This window comes from Neomonachus schauinslandi, chromosome 2 (assembly GCF_002201575.2).
Source record: "Neomonachus schauinslandi chromosome 2, ASM220157v2, whole genome shotgun sequence".
In the NCBI taxonomy this organism is placed as follows: domain Eukaryota; kingdom Metazoa; phylum Chordata; class Mammalia; order Carnivora; family Phocidae; genus Neomonachus; species Neomonachus schauinslandi.
The window spans coordinates 136,623,991-136,647,030 of record NC_058404.1 but is presented as its reverse complement, the minus strand read 5'-3'; the positions used below and the strand labels follow the sequence as shown (position 1 = coordinate 136,647,030).

Sequence of the window (23,040 nt, the reverse complement as noted above, 5' to 3'; positions counted from 1 at the left end):
CATGCATGTGGCTGCATGTATCATTAGTTTGTTCCTTTTTATTGATGAGTAATATTCCATTTCATATTTATATATGTACACACCCACCCCACACACCAGTTTGCTAACTCTTCACCAATTGAAGAACATTTGGTTTTTTCCAGTTTGGACTGATTATGTATCAAGCTACTGTAAACATTCATGTGCAGGTTTTTGTGTGAACCAAGTTTTATCTTCTCTATTATGTAGGTGTGAGATTGCTGGGTCATATGGTAATGCATTTTGTCTTTCCACCAGCGTTCTCACTACTGCTTTTTATAATGTAGCATGGCTATGGAAATATGATCAGAAATTTGACCTTTTTGTTCTGCTTGATCTGTCCCTATTGTAAGGCTTTACACTGTGGTTCCTTCTTTCTCGAACATATTTACATGTATTACTATAACTTTCATTGACATTGACTTCAGAGGAGGGCCCGTCTACACAGATGAGAAAGACCAGCCAGAAAGGAAAGGAAGAAAACCAGAAACATGAATGGGGAAAGATTACAAAACCATATACCTTTTTCCTACATTCTTCTGCATATCCTGAGACCTCAACAATTTTCAATGAATAATTAATTAGTTTGTGCTAAAAACTTTATTTGTAACGTTTTCAAGTGAATTTAAGATATTTATGGAGTGTTTATCTTTAGTACTAAAATACTGATGATCACAGACATAAACTCACTCTTGATTCTAAAGTGTTAATGTTGGGGCGCCTGCGTGGCTCAGTCGTTAAGTGTCCACCTTTGGCTCAGGTCATGATCCCAGAGTCCTGGATTCAAGCCCGGGTATCGAGCCCCCATGTCGGGCTCCCTCCTCTGCGAGAAGCCTGCTTCTCCCTCCCCCCACCGCTTGTGTTCCCTCTCTCGCTGTGTCTCTATCAAATAAATAAATAAAATCTTTAAAAAAAAATGAAGTGTTAATGTTGTACTTATCTCTCTTGGAGGAAATAACATAAAGGGAAAGCAATTTGTGTTTATGAGGCATTCCCGAAACAGGACCTGACCTTGGATCCCAGTAATTCTCTTCACAGATAGTGTCATATTTCTACTGACTAAGTATAAAGGAAGTAAGGGTCATGATAATTTACTTTTGTTACAATGCTCAATGTAGCCTAAGGAAAAAAATTAATAAATTTAATTTTGGGGGCACCTGGGCAGCTCAGTGGGTTAAGCGTCTGCCTTCGGCTCAGGTCATGATCCCGGAGTCCTGGGATAGAGCCTGGTGTTTGGGCTCCCTGCTCAGTGGGGATCCTGCTTCTCCCTCTTCCCCCCCCCATTTGTGCTCTCTCAAATAAATAAATAAAATCTTAAAAAAATAGCACCTTAAAATCAGCTGTCTCTTAAGTGAGTAGCTCCTCCTAGATGGCTTTGAGAAAACGAGAGTTTGGAGAGGAAAACCGGTGCTGAAAATGCCTGCAAAGGAAGACAACATTTAATGAGCACATACTGTGCTGTTAAAAGCTCTCCATATATGATTCATTCAACAAGTATTTAGGGAGCGCTTACTCTGGGCTAGGCACTCTTCCAGACGTTGGAGATAAAGTATTGATCAAGGCAGAAAACATCTCTGCCCTCATGGAGCTTAGATTCTAGCTGATGAGGACAGACAATGAAGAAGTAAAACTTACTATGGAGGAAGAGAAAGCAGACAAAGAGAAAAAGGCATTTGTCTCTGGACAAATGTGAGAGAGGGAAGACAAGGCTGCGCTGGGGTGGTGCTCTTTGGGCAAAGATAGCAGGAGATGCGGGCAGCCCGGACGGACCCTGGGGGAGGCCTTCCAGGAACTACCGTGAGGCCGGTGAAGGCTGGAGCTGCGTGGCAAGGGAGAGGGTGGTGGGAGAGTCAGCAGGTGACAGGTGGCTGGGGCAGGCGGCGCCAGGGGGCCATGCTTGGGACTTTGGCTTGACACTGACAGAACTGGAAGCCCCTGACAGGTTCTGAGCTGAGGCATGGCAGGTGCTGGCTTATGTCTTAACAGGGTCACCCTGGCTCTTGGGGTGAGAATGGAATGAGAGGGGAAGGGAAGAGCGGGGAGAGCAGTTAGGAAGCAGTAATCCGGGGAGAGAGGGTGGTACTTGGACTAGGGTGGTACAGTGGAGGTAGTAAGAAAAGGTGGGGTTCTGGGGCGCCTGGGTGGCACAGATGGTTAAGCGTCTGCCTTCAGCTCAGGTCATGATCCCGGGGTCCTGGGATCGAGCCCCACATCGGGCTCCTGGCTCAGCTGCTACTACTGTTGTAACCTAAACATTCACTCTCGATGATTCAGTACTTGCTGAATAAACAGTTCACTACATTTTCCTGTGCTTATTTATCCGGGCCTGGCACACGTAAGTGCTCTGTCAGCTGCATAATCACCACCATTATCACCATTATGCAATTTAGTGTTTGGTGCCACCCACAATCCACATACACAAAGTTGCTGCCTCCCCCACACCCCACTATCCACAAGAGCCACTTAATCAAGTGAAATATATTTTAGGTTAATATCACTAATTTCTGAAGAGAAAAAAAACAACAAAGGAAGTGTAGGTAGCACTTGCTATATAATTTTATAAACAGTGGCCAGAAAAAGCCTCTGAGAAGGTAACATTTAGGAAAAGACCTGCTGTGGAGGACTGACATAATTCAAGGACAGCATTCCAGGCAAGGGGAAGTGTACATGCAAAGGCCCTGGGGCAGAAGTCCACCAGCCTGCTGAGCAGCAGTGAGGAAGCCAGTGGGGCTAGAGAGGGGTGTGGGAAAGTAGCTGCAGATGAAGCCACATCACGAAGGGTCTGGCAGGTTGACAGGACTTTTAGTCTTTACTGGGCAACCTGGGAGATCCTGGAGGGTTCTGAGTAGAGGAATAACAGAACCTCACACAGATTTTTAAGGAAATCACTCTGGCTGCTGTGTTGAGAACATTCTGAAGGGGGCAAGGGAAGAAACTGTTAGGACACTTGAACCAACATGCCATTATCCTATATATCACAATCTGAGAAGATAAAAAAAAAAGATATCAACAAAAATTAAAATAGTCCCTGGGACTCTGTTGATCGGTTTGCTTTCAGAGCAATTCAACTCAACCCACAACCTCTGGTCACCATGCCTGTACACAGAGACTGGAGGTGTGAAGTAAATGTCCAGGACTGGTAACAACAGAAGTACGTATGGATACAATAGACAAAAATTTTTATTTACTTATTTAAATTCTCCTAAGACACAAAAAACAGACTGGTTTCCTCAAGTACAGCTTTTGGTAGTGAGTAAAGGTGACAACAAAGAACAATAAACCCCAACTTTCTACAGCAGCTTTTATTTTTCCCTAAAAATAAAGTCCGTTTTCCTACCATCATTCATTTAGATGAGATACAAATCAGGTGTCTTTTAAAGTGCCCAAACTCATACCATTCCCATAACTGCAGATGGGCATCATCCTGAGCAGAAGACTCAAGGTCGCTCAAATCCTAAAGAGTTCCTGGTTTCTGAGACTAGGGAAGGATTTTGCTAGTAAATACTTGAACTAAATCCAGGCAAATATGGTCTACGTCTTCATCTTCTGGTTCTTAATTCATTAACATATTGCAAGACTGCTGCTTCAAATCTAATTATGTTGTAAAAAGACCTGAGAGTGTTTTGCCAAAGTTTGTTTTATTTTTTGTTTTTAAGATTTTATTGCCAAAGTTTGTTTTAAAGATTCCTAGATCAACATCATTTGCTAATTTTCTATTCTACTACCTATACTTTTCTTTGCTTCATCTGTTTTCTTTTCCTTCCACAAATTCCCAAGGACAATCCCTAACAAAACTATTAGTCCTAGTGTTCGGTTGGAGGTAAATTTATCCCAACAATCCTCAGGTCTGTGGATGTCTAGAGTGTAGATCTGTAAGAGAAGATCATAATGCTGCATTAGAACTTAGTATAAACTTTTCGGCATCATAAATAAACACATCAGTACAGAGAAGACAACAGCACTTTGTTACAGGATTTTAAGAATGGGAAGCCCTTAATGTACCCCAAACTGTTTCCCAGGGAAGAAAAATCTACCATATCTCTCATTGGGTATCATCCAAGCCATGTCCTAAAGCCTTCCACTTGAGGGGTGCATGAATGCTCTGAGAGGCAACCCATGCTATTTTTCCTTCTATTTAGAAAGCTCCAAACCAGTTATTATTGACTGTTCTAAAATCTGCCTCCTACAACTCCTACCCTCCAGTTCTAGCTTTATTCCTTGCAGGAGTGTTTCTCAACAGGGGGACAAGTCACCTTTGGGAAGGACAACTCCCTACTGTGCAGGGCTATCTAGTGCATTGAAAGATATTTACCATACCTGGCCCCACTCACTAAATGGCTACGGTGACCCCTCCCCAGTTTATTTATGATAACCAAATATACCCCCATGCATGTGTAATTCTTCCCATCCCCACACAGAGAAGGGGATCTGGCAACCTAGATCTACTGTTAGTGACCTAGAACAAACATATTCCTTTTTCTCCGTAGTAGTCCTGCAAACGTATCAAGAAAGTCCCATGTCCCTGTCTTAGTCATTCCTAGGCTTATTAAGCATTAGCATCCCTCATTTTCCCAACTATTCTTTATTATATGGTCTGCGGACTTAAAATCATCATGATTTCCGGGGCGCCTGGGTGGCTCAGTCATTTAAGCCGCTGCCTTTGGCTCAGGTCATGATCCCAGGGTCCTGGGATCGAGCCCCACATCGGGCTCTCTGCTCCGCAGGAAGCCTGTTCCTCCCTCTCCCACTCCCCCTGCTTGTGTTCCCTCTCTCGCTGTGTCTCTCTCTGTCAAATAAATAAAAATAAAATCTTAAAAAAAAAATCATGATTTCTTTTTTTTCCAAACCTTAGAAGGCTATTCCATCTTAAAATATTGTGACAAGCACTAGAGAGAAGACCACAAATGCCATTTAGAATTATAAGGTGGCCTCCAAATATTTCTTACGGTATTTATAATTTTCCTCGTAATTTCTGCCTTCCTCCACTAATATCCAAGTGCTTTATTAAATATGGATACACATCCATTATCCTGATCAGACAATCAATGGATGGTAACAACCCCCACAGAGCTGAGTTATGAGTAAGAGAGGATGCTACGAAATTCTGAGGAGGAAAATGGTGAAATCTAGAGAATCCTGGAGAATCACCAATTCCTGTCTTTTAGCTTTCCTCGTGAGGAAAACAATGAAGGTGATACGGCATGGGGTTTACCTTATGGACATTGGATTTTAGTTTCCTTCATACTGCTATGCAAGTCTTGCTTACACTGATAAGTAATTTGCAATAGTCTGTATACAACAGATCACCTACATACAGGCTAACATCTTTTTGGATCTGTTTGAAGAAAATAAAAGTAACGCTGATACAAAACTAGAGTCCATGTACAAGCTAGCTATTTCATTAAGATTAGATTTAGTTCATTCATTTTACAAAAGTCACTAATGTAGATTCACAATATAAGCTTGTGGGTGCTGGCTGGATATCTTAAAATGACAGTTTCCCTCTATCTAGGCAGAACTCTGACAAGTTAGCACTTCTTGTCTTATCTGGCCTTGGTTGCTAATGCCAGGGGAACCCAAACTTATGAATGATTAGTTTGCTAACTACCATATCCATCACTGAAGCCCGCATAGTAAAAATATGGTTATGTTGATCAGTTTGTTTTCAGAGCAATTCAACTCAACCCACAACCTTCAGACACTGCTGAAATTTTCCAGACATGAATCAGAAGAAATTCCAGAAACATCAGAGGGAAAAAAAATAAATCTAGGTTTAATTTTAGACTATTTCTCTAAAATAGTACAGCTAGCTTTTTTAGATGACATGTTGGGAGAGGGGAGGGGATGGTTCAAGGTAGAATAAGCCAAGTAGTTGTTTTAAGAAGTACCCTGCTTGGTAAACACAGAGGTTGTTTTGTTTAAATAATTTTTACAAATTTATACCAAGGAAAAAGGAGGGGAAAAAGAAAGAAAAAGGTCCAACCTGGTGTGCCAGATGGGCTCCTACAGCAGCTAGAGCAGTGTAGTAGGGGGCGGTCTGACCGCTGTTCACGCCCACCAGGCTCAGAGCCCCCAGCATCGCCACACTGAAGCCACTGAGCCACCGCTTGGTGTTGTCACGGAAACGTAGCGCCGTGGACTTAAGACCAATCAGAGCATCATCTCTTTTGTCCTAACACCAGAAAGCAGTAAGAAACTGTCCGGTTTTTATTGACATGCTATAAAATTCACCATTTGGATTGTACAACCATCACCACTACGTAATCCCAGAAGAAAGTGTCTTTCAAAGGACATAAGCTGTGGAAGCTGACAGTAACTCAGAGACACAGGCTGACTGGCAATGAATGCGCAGGATGAATCGAAGTTAAGTGTCACTGCTAAGATTATCTTCCAGCTCCATTTCCACATGTCGTTGTATTTCTTATAACCCTATTAATGACTCTTAACAACACACTGACTACATTTGAAGTAAAACTCAAGTCTAATTAGAGTTCTCAAATCTCAACAATTTCCCATACATTTTAGTTTCAATGTTGCTAAAATCACAGATGTAGAAAAATGCTCAACTGCCACCTAACCACATCCATTCACGTTTCATTTCTAGCTCAATTTATTCCATGCCTCTCCCATCAAATCCTTTCTGTATAAAGTAGAGCTAGTTTTTGGTGGTACACTCACATCTAGCTGACTGATCTCCTCCAGCAATTTAATTTCTAAGCATTTCCACATACTGTTGTAAATATGGTCATGTGTTATCAGAGGCTACATGCTGAACTCTGCACCTACCAGCAGGCAGATAGCTATCTGATAGGCTATCTTCTGGGCACCAAATCCAAATAATGAATGTGGGGTTAGTGTATGTTTTTCCTCTCATACTGTAAGCTCAGAGGGGAGTCTGCTTCTCTCCCTCTCCCTTTGCCTCCCCAACCCTGTACTCTTTCTCTCAAATAATCTTTAAAAGACAAAACAACAACAGTAACAAAAGTATTGATATGCCTGGCATATAAATACTGCTTAAGTGCTTGGAAATAAGAATTAATCTCTTTAGTAAACATATATACACATGAAACAAAAATATTTTGTTGGTGCCAAGGAAGCGTGAATGATTTTCTTTTCAGAAAAAAATACTTTCCCTTTAATGTGGTTCATAAAGTTCTTAAATGGCAACAATAACTAAACCAAAGTTAAGAAAAGAAGATATTTTTTTTTACCTGGTGGGCATAGATAGTATCATATATTAGAGTCCACATAATTCCAGAAAAATAAAGAGGCAGGCAAACAGATGGATCACAGGAGCCCTTGACAGCAGACCATCCAAGTAATGCTCCCCAATTAAAAGTCAGCCCTACAAATGGTAAGACAGAGAGGACAAGTCTAAATGCACTTTAGACTCCCAAAAAGAGGAGGGGGCATTAGCACGTAATAAGTGCTTCTATGCATAGGCCCTGTGCACTGTTTTCTACTATGTCTCTTCCTGAAATTCTCTCAGCTCTCCATGGTGGTGACTACCTACATTGCATAAAAAAGGAGATAGGCTCAGAGAGGTGAATGGGAAATTAAAATAACACATGTAACAGAATCATATCACCCTGATAAACAGAAGGTTTCGTGAGAACAACATTTACCCTACCTAGTATGGTGCCTGGCGCAGTCATCGAGTAGTAGAAGCTGGGGTTTCAACTTAGACCTACCTGAATCAAAACCCTGTGTTATTTCCTTTATGACTTGACTTCCCCCATAAGCTACAGAAACAAGAGTATAGGCTGGTACACTTATTTATTCTGTAAGCCCATCTTCTCTGCAGACTATGAACAAACATCTACATGTGAACAGCTCCTAAATCTGCTTGTGCAACCAGATCACTTCCCTACACTTGAGACTAGACACTGGACTGTCTGCTGGACATCTCTACCTGCAAGTCCCTCAGGTACCTCATACTCAGTGGGTCCCACATGTCTCTTCTCAGAAACCCCTTTTCTTCTTTTATTCACTAAAAAAAAATAGCTCAAACAACTAGAATAGTTCTAGGAATATTCTAGCTTATTCTAGGAGTAGGTATTTTTGCAATAGATTCTGATTTCCCTACCTCTCTACCTTTGGCTCTCTCTGCCAAAAAATATTTATGGAATACCCATGATATACCAAGTGCTATGCTAGACACTGGGCCACCCACATGCAAAGAGAGCTTTATCTGTTAGGCATTTACAATTTACAACTGCTGGGACAGACACAGCCCTCAGCATCTTCTCTTTTAGTTACTGCCGGTGAAATGAGTAAGCGCCACACCAGAGCACTGTGGGAGCCGGAGGCAAGACTGGCTCACTTTCTCCTCACAGAGATGGGCCATCTAAGCTTTCACATACTAACCCTGGTTCTGTTGCCTGACTGTGCTCTCTACCCCACTCCCCCAAGTCCTCAGGGCATCCAGGTTGGTGACCTAAAGAGAAGGGCAGGGTCCAATCAGTTAATTTTTTCTTCACGACATACCTTGATTTTTTTTTTTAAAGATTTTATTTATTTTTTGACAGAGAGAGAGACAGCGAGAGAGGGAACACAAGCAGGGGGAGTGGGAGAGGGAGAAGCAGGCTTCCCGCCGAGCAAGGAGCCCGATGCGGGGCTCGATCCCAGGACCCTGGGATCATGACCCGAGCTGAAGGCAGACGCTTAACGACTGAGCCACCCAGGTGCCCCAACATACCTTGATTTTTAAAAGAGCATTTCAGAAAATAATAATGATGAGAATCTTAGTAAGTATGCAAAATTTCTCAACCAATAAAAATGGCTAATTGCCCTCCCTTAAAATATGAAAATCTATTCTTGGTTTAGAAAATTTCATGACTGACTTGACATTTTCTCTCTGCCACATCATACACATACACACATACACACAAAAGTACAAGTCTGAGGGTACTGAAGGAAATACCTGTAGTTATTTCAAGCTCACCTAGGGCTAGTTGAGGCCAGTATGTAATTCTTTTCATTAGCGGGTAGGTGATGACAAGAAGCAGGGATGCTGCTCCCAGAGCTATACTGAAATCAAGAAAAGCCACTGAAGATTAGTATCACCATCTCTTAGAAATCACTAAAGACAACAATAGTAGTAATACTAACTGGAAAATGACTTATCTTCAGTTATCTTTTTTGTTATATAAAATTATTTTCCCAGACTTTAATTAGGGTAAAAGATGATTAGAAAATATTTTAAGTGTTACAAAACAACCGAACAAAACAATAATACATATACTGCTTCCGTGTATTAGGTGCTGTTCTGCTTTACATAGGTTAACTCATTATAACCTTCACCTCAAACCTAAGAGGTAGACAGTTTTATTCCACTTGCATTTTGCAGATGGGAGGAAACTAAAGCACAAAGAGATGAAGTAATTTGTTGACTGTCATCCAGCCAGTCAGTAGCAGGGCCAGGATTCAAACCTAAGGCAGGATGGCTCTAGAGTCCCACTTAATACCCACCATATGCCACTGCCTCTCTGTTTTTTCCAACATTAAGACAGCTAGTAAATGGAGATGTCCCAACAGGATTAGAGTCAGGATCCGCCCCCCCAACCCCGATATGCACATGGGTGTTACTTCCCTAGGAGAGGATAAAGCATCTATAAAAGGATGACAGTGTAAGGTGTTCTTAGGTATCTCACAGCTCACCTAACACCGTCCTTCCAGGAAAAACCTTCTAAACGCATTTTCATGTGATGCTATCAGGCCAAAGTTTGTAATTAAGTCTAGTCTCTATAAAATGACACTTTTTTGTTTTTCCTCATTTATATATTTTATAAGTAGCCATCTGATGCACAGAAGTTTAACTTTGTCTCTATTAGAGATCTAGGAATGAATCCTTCCACTTTTGCCCTCTGTCATCGATTATGAGCGTGACTCTGGGGAAGACCTGGTTAATCTTTTTGCAAAATGAGTATAATCACTTCTATCTAATTTAGAGACACTGTCAGGATAAATAAAATTATACATTAAGGGTATACACACACATCCATGTATGCATCTGGAAAAGCTATCAAAGTGCCATGTGTTTCTTAGGAAACACATAATGGAAGTATAACGGTGGTTCAGAATAAATTAAATGCTGATCTTCTCATTCCTTTGGCTGAAAGCATTCTTGATTTTACGACATGTGGTGATTTCTTTATACTAGCTAACTTACAGATGCTCCATAAGGAGCCAATAAACAATTTTGTGATAAATTATTTCAATTTTATCTATTCCTACTTTCTCCATTTCAAAAGAGAGATTTTATACGTGATTCTGAAAAACACATTTACTATACCTGTAGTAATTCAGACACAGAAGAACACCCAGTGCCAAGGTCAGTTGTCCTCCGAGGAAAATAAAGGATCGAAAAATTGAAATGTCTCCAGCTGCTATTGGGCGATTCACTGTTCTTATAACCTTAATACATAAAAACACATACCTTAGCCTCATGTAATGGTTCAATCATGGATGTAAACATGTAATCAAGAGAATGGCCCAAGGCAGGCACTAAGGCAAAAATATGAATAAAAAGTGAAATCAACATTGGAAACACTGTCAAAAATCAAAACTTCATATTTAAAACAGAGCTTTGAAAGCACTAAAAATTCCCACCACTCATTCCCCTTTCTTTCCATCTCCCATCTCCATCTCCGAACACACAAAATGAAGCAACTTCCTTATCTGGCTAGTTAGCTACCCAGCTTATTAGCAAGTATATGTTTAATTTCTACAGAGAAAAGAGAGACAATAATAATGGTAATTCTCAGGAAAGAGGAAATTGCAGTGAATGTTTTGATTACAGGAAGCACTGCAATCAGCAATCAAATGTAAAGAAAGAAAGAAGACAGATTACCTGGGTTTGAAAACGGGAGTGCTTTTGCCAGGCTATTTAAGGATGGATCTATAGTCTAATATTAATTGTACCCAAATATAAAGGGCAGACTCAATGTAAGAATATGAACAGACAGAGCTATTATGTGGACAAATAAGATAAATTAGTTGTTATTTTCCTGTCTAAAGATCATGAAATGTGATTATTCTAAACTGAAGCATAAAAAAGCATAACCAAAATTTTCAACATTGTTAGAAGAACTCAGGATCTGGGATCCAAGAGCCCAGCACGTGAATACAGTTCCATCACCTAGCAGCTGTGTGAATTTTGGCAAATTACTTAACCTCTCTTGGACTTATGTTACTTACCTGTTAAAAGAAAAACAGAAAGAGAGAGGGAGAAGAAGAGAAAGAGGCAACAAGAACACTACCTCATAGAGTAAATGCAGTGTATAAAGCATACAGGTATGCAACATATGTTAAAACTATTAATATAACATATTTCCATTTTGATTTTGATTTATATCAAGGGTTAGCAAACTATGGCCTATGGGCCAAATCTAGCCTACTGCCTATTTTTATATGGCCTGTGAGCTAATAAGAATAGTTTTTACTTTTTTAGGCAATTGAAAATCAGTTTTAAAAAAAAGGGTATTGTATTATGACACATGAAAATAATATGAAACTCAAGTTTCAGTGTCCATAAATAAAATTCTATTGAAACAGAGATATACCCATTTGTTAATATATTGTATATGGCTGCTTTCATGCTCCAACAGAATCAAATAGTTGCAACAAAGATGGTATGGCCCACAAAGACTAAAATATTTACTATCTGTTCCTATTATAGAAAAAATTTGCTGACCCATTTTATAGCATGCTTCACTGTGCAATAAAACAGTTTGTCAAAAACTATAATGACTCACCTTGGTTAGAGTGCCAGACTTGATCTTTTATTTTTGATTTGGTCCCTATAGTTTTAGTTGGAAATATATTTATGTCCTATATTTGTTTTAGAACATTATGATTATTCCAGCTAGTACGCGAGTGCTTACAATGTGCTACTATTCTAAGAGCTATGTGTGCATCACACCATTGAATCCTCATAACAACCCTGACTTTTAGCCACTCACAAATTCTTGCCATCTGTTTTAGCAGAGGCTTGGTAACTTTCCAAGGTCATGGACAGTGGGCAGCACAATCTATCTAGTACCCCTGACCACACTACTAACCACAGATTACACCATCCCTTCGGTAGTGATAATTACCTGGCTAAATTCAAAAGCTGAAAATAAATAAGTACTCCATCAAAAGACTAAAAATGATATAATATGATGATCAAAACATATTCTATGTGGTTTTTAATGAAACCATTTGCTCATAGCTTATAAAACTAAATCACTGGGGCGCCTGGGTGGCTGTCAGTTAAGCATCTGACTCTGGCTCAGGTCATGATCTCAGGGTCCTGGGATGGAGCCCTGCATCAGGCTCCCTGCTCAGTGGGGAGTCTGCTTGTCCCTCTTCCTCTGCCCCTCCCCCGCTCGTTCTCTCTCTCTCTCTGAAATGTTCTCTCTCTCTCTGAAATAAGTATTTTTTAAAAATAAAATAAAACTAAATCATTAATACCTGTATGTTGAGATTATTTCAATGGTTATGGACCTAATGCTTATCACATGGTTGGTAGATTATACACATCAACAGAACACACTTAACTCATATCCGAATAACAATTTACTTATCATTTAATATATTAGCAATTTACTTATAATCTAACATACTAAGCAAAACCCTGAGCCACAAACATATCCTTAGTGATATACAGTCTTTAAGAAACTGTGAGATATGCATTACAACTTGGCCAAGCTTTTTAACTCATCCTTTAAAATACAAAAACCTGTTCTGTTTCTTTACACTAATAATGAACTATCTGAAAGAGAAATTAAGAAAACAATCTCGGGGCGCCTGGGTGGCTCAGTCGTTAAGCATCTGCCTTTGGCTCAGGTCATGATCCCAGGGTCCTGGGATTGAGCCCCGTATCGGGCCCTTGCTCAGCTGAGAGCCTGCTTTTCCCTCTCCCACTCCCCCTGCTTGTGTTCCCTCTCTAGCTATCTCTCTCTGTGTGTCAAATAAAGAAAATCTTTAAAAAAAAAAAAAAAAAAAATCTCATTTACAACTGCAGTAAAGAATAAAATACCTAGAGGGCGCCTGGGTGGCTCAGTTGGTTAAGCGACTGCCTTCGGCTCAGGTCATGATCCTGGAGTCCCGGGATCGAGTCCCGCATCGGGCTCCCTGCTCAGCGGGGAGTCTGCTTCTCCCTCCAACCCTCCTCCCTCTCGTGCTCTCTGTCTCTCATTCTCTCTCACAAATAAATAAAAAAATAAAATCTTTAAAAAAAAAAAAAAAAGAATAAAATACCTAGAGACAAATTTAACCAAGGGGGTGAAAGACCTGTATATTGAAAACTACAAGACATTAATGAAAGAAATTAAAGACACAAATATATGGAAAGATATTTCATGCTCATGCATTGAAAGAATTCATATTGCTAAAATGTCCATACCTCTCAAAGCAATATATAGATTCAATGCAATCCCATCAAAACTCCAATGGCATTTTTCACAGAAATAGATGTCCCTAAAATTTGTATGGAACCACAGAAGACTGCAAGTAGCCAAAGCAATCTTGAGAAAGAACAAAGCTGGAAGCATCACACTTCCTGATTTCAAACTATACTACAAAGCTACAGTAATTAAAACAGAATGATTTTGGCATAAAAACAGACATATAGATTAATGAAACAGAACAGAGAGCCCAGAAATAAACCCACACATTTACGGTCGACTGATTTATGACAAAGGAGCCAAAACTATAGAACAGTCTCTTCAATAAATGGTGCTGGGAAAACTGGACAGCTATATGAAAAAAGAATAAATCTGGATTCCTATCTTACAGTATACACAAAATTAACTCAAAATGGTTTAAAGACTTGCACATAAGACCTAAAGCCATAAAACTCTTAGAAGAAAACATAGCAATAAGCCCCTTAACACAGGTCTTGGCAATGATTTTTTTGGATCTGACACCAAAAGTAAAAGCGACAAAAGCAAAAATAAAGTGGGACTGCATCAATCTAAAAAGCTTCTGCACAGCAATGGGAACCATCAACAAAATGAAAATCAACCTACTGAATGGGGGAAAATATTTGCAAATCATATATCTAATAAGGGGTTAATATCCAAATATATAAAGAACTCATATAACTAAAAAACAAACAGAAAACAAAACCCAAAAATCTGAATAAAAAATGGGCAAAAGACATGAATAGACGTTTTTCCAAGAAGACATATAGATGGCCAACAGATGCAAGAAAAGATGCTCAAGATCACTAATCATCAGAGAAATGCAAACAAAACCACAATGAGGTATCATCTCACACCTATTAGAACGGCTATTATCAAAAAACAAGAAGTACGTTTTGGTGAGGATGTGGAGAAAAGGGAACTCCTGTGCATTATTAGTGGAACATAAATTGTTGCAACCACTGTGGAAAACAGTACAGTGGTTCCTCAAAAAATTAAAGATAGAACTACTGTACGATCCAGAATTCCACATCTGGGTATCTATCCAAGGAAAATGAATATATTAATTCGAAAAGATGTATGTGCCCCCATGTTCAGTATTATTTACAATAGCCAAGATATGGAAACAATCTAAGTGTCCATTGATGGATGAATGGATAAAAAAAAACAAAAAACAAAACTGTGGTACACACACACATATACACAAAATGGAATAATACTATTCAGCCGTTAAAAAAATCTTCCCGTTTTGCAACAACATGGATCAATCTCAAGGGCATTATGCTCAGTGAAATAAGTCAGATAGAAAGACAAATACTGTATGATCTCTCTTACATATGGAATCTAAAACAAACAAAACAAAACAAAAACTCAAGCTTATAAAAAAAAAGAGAACAGGCTGGTGGTTGCCAGAGGCAGGGGCTGGGGAGGAGCTGCGTGGGAGAAATGGGTGAACTGATTTTTTTTTTCTTCCATTTAAATAAATGGAACAAAAACTAAAAAGAAATTAGATTTTAAAAAGAGAGAGGCACATAACATTTTAAGTCATGTTAGCAAAACCTCCTCAATAGCTATAAAACACTCATTTAAGAGCTTTGTTATATGTGTATATAGAATCTGGACTCTTCTAATCAGAAAAATGTCATAGGGGAGATAAAAGGTATCTAATCAATAACCTTTTACCTAAGGAGAAAAAGAATCACTTAAGGGAAAACTAAAATGGTCAGATTTTGTTAATTAAAAGTTGGTTGGTTTGAATACATTATTATTTTTTTTTAATTAATTTATTTTTTTTTTAATATGTATTAGAGAGAGAGACAGCGAGAGAAGGAACACAAGCGGGGGGAGTGGGAGAGGGAGAAGCAGGCCTCCCACGGAACAGGGAGCCCGAAGTGGGGCTCGATCCCAGGACCCTGGGACCATGACCTGAGCCGAAGGCAGACGCTTAACGACTGAGCCACCCAGGCGCCCCTATTTTTTTAATTAACCTTTTTCTTTTGAGATAATTGTAGATTCACATGCAGTTTTTAAAAAACATCTTTGCATTTTAAAAAATATAAAGATCCCACGTACCCTTTATCCAGTTCCCCCCAAGAGTAACATCTGCAAAACTTTACAGTTCAATAAAATATTACAACCAGGATTTTGACATCAGCTGGTCTAAACATGTTCAAGAATTATTTTGAAGTGATATATACCAGAAGCCTCAATCATATGATTATGCAGAATTATGAACCCCAAATCAAGAAAGTATGCATCTCCCGGCATGAATCGACTTATCCCAACTGGGTCAGTGGGGTAGAGAGATGTGTTCAGCATCAGTTCCTGCCACCTGCCACAATCCTATCTTGCAGCGACACACAAACCACAGCCCTGCGGTTGTTAAGCTTTATACTTTATCTCCCAGCCACGCCTCGTTATCTGCTGTTCCCTCTGCCCAGAGCCACCTTCACTCTCCAGCCCATGCTTTTCTTGCCATTTTATTCTGACACAGTTCATAGGTCACCCCCCTGGAAAGTTCTCTCTGCTCCCTTCGGCTGAGATAGGGGATCTTCAGTAAGTTGCCCTGTGGACACCACTCTCATAACAGTACTGCTGGAGTGTAACTATAAAACCGTGACGTCAGGAATACTGTCTTTCATCCATGAAATCTCTGAAAGCCTATCACTATGTCTCACACACAGCAAGTATTCAATAAATATTTTTTTTAATTAAAAAAGGCATTGTGATACTGTTCTTATAAACTAAAAATCATTACAGGTGTGTCTTGCTAAAGGAAAATTTAGATCAGTATGAAAGGCAAACAAGGATGATTATTATTCACTTTATATACATGTATATAAGATTATTTATTTTATATAATTCACCATGGGTTTCTTTTAAATTGAAAGTTTACTTGATTATTTACTCAAGCATTTAATGAATGATCTCATACTTTTTTATGGGAGAGTCGCTAGGATAAAAGGCAAACAAGATGGATGCTTCCCTTGAGAAAATAACTGTTGAGGAAGAAGTAATTATACACATGCATTAGAATATGCATAGAAAAGGGGCGCCTGGGTGGTTCAGATGGTTAAGCATCTGCCTTCGGCTCGGGTCATGATCCCAGGGTCCTGGGATCAAGCCCCACGTCCGGCTCCTGGCTCAGCGGGGAGCCTGCTTCTTTCTCTGCCTCTCCCCCCGCTCGTGCTCTCTCTCTCTCTCTGTATCCCTGTGTCTTGAGTGAATAAATAAAATCTTTAAAAAAAAAAAAAGAATACACATAGAAAATAATGCAGAGAAACATAATGCATCAAACTGTTAAGTGAAGCTTCTCTGGAGGTTTGGAAGAGGAGATAAGAAAGACTTGCACTTTCCATACTTTCTATTTCTGTACTGTCTGAATTTTTCAGATTAAACAAGTACTATTTTTCTAAGGAGAAAAAAAAAAGAACAAAAATTACATTTTTTAAAGAAACAATTATAGCAAATGCTAATAGGGGCTTCCTTGGCTTATTTTAATTAAGATTTGATTTATAGAAGAATAGTTACAACTCCAGTATATATCTCAAAGGAAAGAGCGACCGTTCTTTTGGATGCGCAAAGGTTCAGGATGAACTTCTCATTTTGCTCCTAACATCCTTCCCTTGGCCTTCTAAGTTCTAATTCATTCTGTAAGAATGAAGTACACGCCCCACCTGCAGGGCTGCTCTCGTGTGGGGAAAGGAAAGGAGGAGCGCTGCACAGTGCAATACCAGCTACTCAACTGAAAAACGGCACTTCTCATGCTGTATCTCAGTGAGTCCACTAAATGATCCTTTGCCACCTGTGGACTTCAAAAGTGATGCCACCATGTCACTCTGCTGAATTGAGAGGAGCCTCCCTATTCCTTTTCAGGAAGAAACTACCTTTTTATCATAGTCCCGGTCCCACATGTCATTAATAGTACAGCCTGCTCCGCGCATCAGAACAGCTCCAGTGCCAAAGAGGGATAACATGTACCAATCTGGAAAACAACCTGGTTCAGCTGCTAGCCCAATGCTCCAAGTACACGGCAGATACAGCAGCCAGGTGCCTAAGCAAAAATACAAAGACAAAAAAGGTACACATTCGAGTTAGTTAACTGTCTTCCTTTGTTCAAACACTATATCCCAAAGAAGTAAAGAACACAAAATCAAAAACACATGACAAAACTGGGAAAATAAATGAACAACTCATATCTTTGGCCCAATACGTAGGGTTCCCAGAAACTGAGAAGAGATCAATAGTCCAACGGAAAAACAGACCAAAAAGATTACAGAAGTTCACACAAAAAGAAATACAAATGACTCTTATTTATATGAAAGATCAACTTTCAGAATAACACATCAAAATTACATTGAGGTAACATTTTTCACATGTCAGACTGAGTCTGACAACACACCCTGGGGAGTCAGATACTCACACATTTCTCATGAGGTTACAAAGCAGTCCACCCCTATAGAGGGCAACCAAACTATTTTTACTGTGCATATGCACCCCCAAACACCAAATACATACACTTGAATATCAGTATATTCATAGGCCATGTCAGGGAGGATACAGTAGAAACTGATACTTGCCTCTGGGGACGGGAACTGGGTGGCTGGGAGACAGGGGAGAAAGACTTAGTTTTCACTCTACACCTTTGCACTTTCTGAATTTTGTATCATATGCATATATTACCTGCTAAAAAAAAGTTAGCAAAACTTTCTTCTATTGTTAGTACAATAAAAGAAAAATGGTCTTGCAGGAAGGAGGTCATTAACCTACTGTTTTTTAAATATTTTGCAGCTCCATGCTCAGGTGGCATTAGTTCTTGGTACTTAGCCCCTAAACTAGATGAAATTAAGCTCAAACCAAATAGATTGTACAGAAAAGAGATTTCACATGTAAACTTTGATATTCTACTTTCAAAAGAAAGTCTTTCAACAAGTGTTTGGATATGGTGCCTATTACGATAAATTCTGATCTTTACTTCCCAATTTAGATACATCAGAGAAAAAGGAGATGTGGCTAAATAAAGATGAGATCTTATACAAAAATGGCCAATTGACAAAGTGCCTATAATCATATTTAAACTTTGTAAGTTTAAGCTTTATTCATTTACAGGTATTTTTAAAGCACATACAGGAACTGAGAATACAACAGTGACTAAGGGAGAGAGGCTTATAAATAAAAAGGAAGAAACACGGTTAAACAATAATAAAATAGATCAATTCAAAAACAGGGCAAATACAGGGTCCTACAAAGGCATAAAACAGTGCCACCCAAGTCACTGGGGGAGGGACCACGGAGGACAGAGCAGAAAAGACAAGGAGAGGCTGAAAACAAGAAAGGGCCAGTTCAGGCTTGAATTCAGATTCAGGTTGTCCTGAACAGACTCCTATTTGATGTGTCCCATAGAAAACTAAAGCAACAACAGCTAACATTTACTGAAATGTTAGCTACTATTCTAAATGCTTTACACACACAGACTCATTTAATCCTCCACCACACCCTTACAGAGTGGGCACCAGTACTGTTCCTATTTTACAGATGAGGAAGCAAACGCCCAGAGAGGTCAAGTGTTTAACTACTTCCTTTTTCCTGGGTCTACCAGTATAGCTCAGAGGGACAGAGTGACCCTGCCCTGACAGGAACAAAAGAACACCACTTCAAAGGCATGATTTTCCTGGTGCAATTAGAACTGAAGGGTCTATTTAAAAAAAGAATTCTAGACAGAAAAGATGTGTAGTCACCTACAGCATTTTTGCGTTAGCAACAAAATTTCCTTCGCCATCAGTCTACATTACAGGTACTATATTCACTTACCTATAGGAATCTGTACGGCACTCCCATAGATGAGGGGGGCTTCCTATAATGAAGGGGAAAGTCAGACATTCGGTTTGATGTCTGCCACTAAGAAATGGAGTGATGCTAGACACTAAAGTATATTAAACTTTAAGGTTCAGTCTTCTTCACATATAAATGAGGGGAAAGACGATCTACCTCAGAACTGCTATTAGCAAAGGATACTGGTGATGATGCAAAAACAGTAAGAGCAAACATGTACCTGTTACTATGTCCCAGGTGCTGTCACTGAACACTTTTGATTCTCATTACAAATCTACGAGATAGGTAGTTTTTATGATACCCACTTAACAAATACAAAAACTGAAGCACAGAGGAAGTAATTTGCCCAAGATCACAAAGGCAAAAAGTGGCAGAGTTCAAATTTAAACTCACGTAGCCTGGCTCTCATCTGTCTAAGGCCAATACTATCACTCAGTATACCTAAATTTCTACATACACTTAAGTTCTTATTGCTCCTTTGCGCTCCTGATTTGCAGCCACAGTTCTTGCCTCTCTTCCCTTTGGTACTTTCATTATTCTCTCTTCCGTGAAGAAGGATGCAGAAGTAACGAGGATGCAAACAGGTTTCAGAAAGAAATGTCTATTGTAGAAAAAGGAAAAATGCTCTGAGAGATGAAATAAATTGAACAAGTTCTGAGAGGAGGTGGTGGGCAGACCAAAAAACCTGTGAAAATGGAACCTAAGATTCTTTTAATTACATATTATCTTCAAGACAACATAATCACCCATAAATGCAGTAAAACAAAAATTACACCACCAATTTAGTGTAAAGAGTGCCACCTGCTGAAGCTTTCTGAAATACCGTAGTCTGTGACACATCTGAAAGAAGTTGTAATCCATTCTGAAAAACAATGAATTCCACTTTGGCTTACAAAAACAAGATCCAACTTCAACAAAGTAAAACAATGAACGTAAAATTGCCCCATGAAAGAATAATTTAAATAAAGAAATACCAAACCTGCAATTCTACTGTCAATTTATTGTCCCTGGCATATAGTAGGGGCTCAAAAAATGTTTGTTGAATGAATTGTAACATAGTACTATTAGTAAATTGTCTAAAAAACCCCGCAATCATCATCTTATTTAGAACTAAGGCAGGCAGGCTGGTATCCTCTTAACATACGTAACTACTAACCCAGTTTTCTTCAATTCCCACTTCTCGAGTACTAATGCCTAACATTTCTTGAGCACTTATTATGGCAGGCACTGTTCTAAGGACTTCACACACATATGTATAAATGAGTTCTCCTGACAACCTTATAAAGTCAGTACTATTAGTATCTTCATTGTATGGATGAGAAATGAAGAGGTCTGGTTCCAGAGCTTTATTCATAACCTCTTGGTAGCTAGCCTCTCATTATGTGGTGGGGTGGTTTAGCCACTAATGTAAAAGCCAGAGGTTTGTGGAAATGGGAATAATGGCAGCTGCTCATCTGCCCTGGATGTTTTTAGGCCTATGCTGTTGCTGCGTGACACAGACACCAAAACAGGATTATAGTTACGCTTCAGATGAGAACTGGGCTTGGAAATGTATGCCTATCAACTTTTATCTGGCCCCAAAATGCAAGGGGTCGTGAAGCCAGGACTGCGCTTTTAATTTGCTTTTATACTTTAATAGCTAATTGTTTTAACACTAGTGCTCTGATCCCAAATAAGTGGTGCATAAACCTAGAATACCATAAGCAAGACCTAATTTGGGGTCTTGGCTGGGCAGAGGTGGAGTGACTGTATCTAGGCATCCAAATGGATTTCCATGCATTGCCACGGCAAATGCCATCACCTAGGTTCCTGGAGTTCAGGCTCCGCCCCTCCCTTCCCACTGTCCATCCTTCTTCGGTCTTATCCAGCCTTGCCTCTCAGTGTTTTCTACACCCACCGGCCATTCCAGATCAGCTCACATCCTTGGCGTTTCACCTCTCCACCCTTGAGTCTTTGCAAAAACATCTCTCCCACCCATCAAGATTTCTTCTCTCTTCTACAAAATCTACCTGTTCTTTGAGATCCAATTTGTTCTTGACACTTTCTAGCAATGGAGATCCATGGTAACTACTCTTTTAACTGTAGCACTTGCCATCTGTACCACTAACATTTGATCTACTTTCCTAGCTCACCCAATAATTTGTCTTTTTCAACTAGACTAGGGGTTCCTTGGAAGCAGGGAGTTTCCAGAGATCTTTCTGTCCCTGAGACTAGGCGATGTGGTAGGAATTCGTCTGATACTACTGCCAGGCTCTACAGTAGGCACTAGATAGAAATGTCCCATATATGGTTCACCCGGTCTGGCTCTGCTTTCCTCAACGTCATTAGTTTTAGTTCTTTGCTTTGGGAGCCTTACAGAATTATGGGAAGGATCTAACAATGAATGTGGAAGTGCTTCAATACTGTAAATAAAGGGACACGAGAACGGAATTTCCGCTCGATGCACTGTTTAAACGAGGACTGTGGAATGAGCCAACTTTTTGCTCGCCGGGAGCACTCCGGATTCAGGGGGATGGAAAGCCGGACGGCCACTTCGGAGTCCGGATGTCCGGGTGTCCGGAGAGTACCGGGCGCCTTCGTTTCCATTACGCCCGCAGCCTCCCCGACCTGCGGCGCCGAGCACTTCGGCCCGTCCGCCCGCACTCACCAATGGGCTTGTCCAACCGCATGAGGCGCAAGTAGGGCTGCAGAGGGCGCGGCGCCGAATTCACCACCGCCGCGGCCGACAGGCTGAGCCGACTCCTGCGCGGTCCCGGCCCCGCAGAAGGCTGCCAGTGCCCCGCGCGGGGCGCGCCACACGCACGCGCCAGGGCCAGGGCGCGGGAGTCCCCCCGCCATGAGTGCGTCAGGACCTGCAAGCCCCGCGCGACGGCCGCGCCGCGAGCGCCCAGCATGGCGCTTGGGAGGGCGTGGCCCCGCACCGGCCTGAGGTCATTCCCTGGCGTCAGGTCGCGGCAGGCTTGCGCAGTGACGTCAGTGAGTGACGGTCCACGTCCACCGGCTCTGAGTGGCGATGTGGTCCGAGTGTTTCTAGTAACGGCGAGGGAGCGTTATCGTGGTCCCTTTAACCTTGGGGGCGGCGTTCCCCGAGATACTTAGCGTTAAGAGGAATTCCTATTATCAGCTTTCCCAATAAATGAACAAGGATAGTGTTGACTCACTTGGAACAGTTATACCAGGAAAAAAAGGAAACCTCGTAAAACCTACCAAAATACTGATTTGCGGGCAGGTGTTCCCTTTTTAAAGCGGAAAGGGCACCAAGCGCCAAATATAAGAATGTAAATTAAAACCGTGCTCAGAGTTAAGGGACATTCATTCATTACACAAGTGAAAACCTTAAATTTGACAGTCAGTTCAGAGGAGTTTGTGTAATCAAGAGGCAGTGAGCTTGTGGGATGGTAAGAGCCTGCAGCTAGAACATCTGGTCGTGCTCTTAATTATAGACAATTCTTGGATAGCGCTGTCCGCCAGGCGCTGTTAACAGGCGCTATGCATGTATTATCCCATTTAACCACTTAGTAACCGTAGGTAAGTCACTCATCTGCATTGTAGTATTCTAGAGAATTGAGTTAGTCTTTAAGCTCTTTTCCTTAAAACCAGAACAGTGAATCTGTGCTATCTTGAGTCTCCAGTGGTGGCGAGGAGGGGGCAGTCCTTAATAATTCTACAAAACTAGCTCACCGCTTGTTCGCTGATTGTAGACGGAGGGATCAAGGCATTGGGAAATTTTGCTATATAATTGCCTTGCCCTTTGGAAAGATGGGTTTCTGTATATCAAAGC

General features: G+C 40.5%; 1 protein-coding gene across 1 annotated transcript; it reads right to left on the bottom strand.

Annotated features, from left to right (window-relative positions):
- Positions 1-3,174: 3,174 nt before the first annotated feature.
- Positions 3,175-22,171, bottom strand: COQ2 (coenzyme Q2, polyprenyltransferase). The gene is made up of 7 exons (XM_021702326.1): positions 21,907-22,171; positions 17,315-17,481; positions 10,313-10,434; positions 8,963-9,048; positions 7,230-7,363; positions 6,002-6,190; positions 3,175-3,888 (listed from the first exon to the last, which is right to left on the bottom strand). The coding sequence occupies exons 1-7, from the start codon at positions 22,151-22,153 to the stop codon at positions 3,724-3,726; spliced, it is 1,110 nt and encodes a 369-aa protein (XP_021558001.1). The 5' UTR covers positions 22,154-22,171; the 3' UTR covers positions 3,175-3,723.
- Positions 22,172-23,040: the final 869 nt, after the last annotated feature.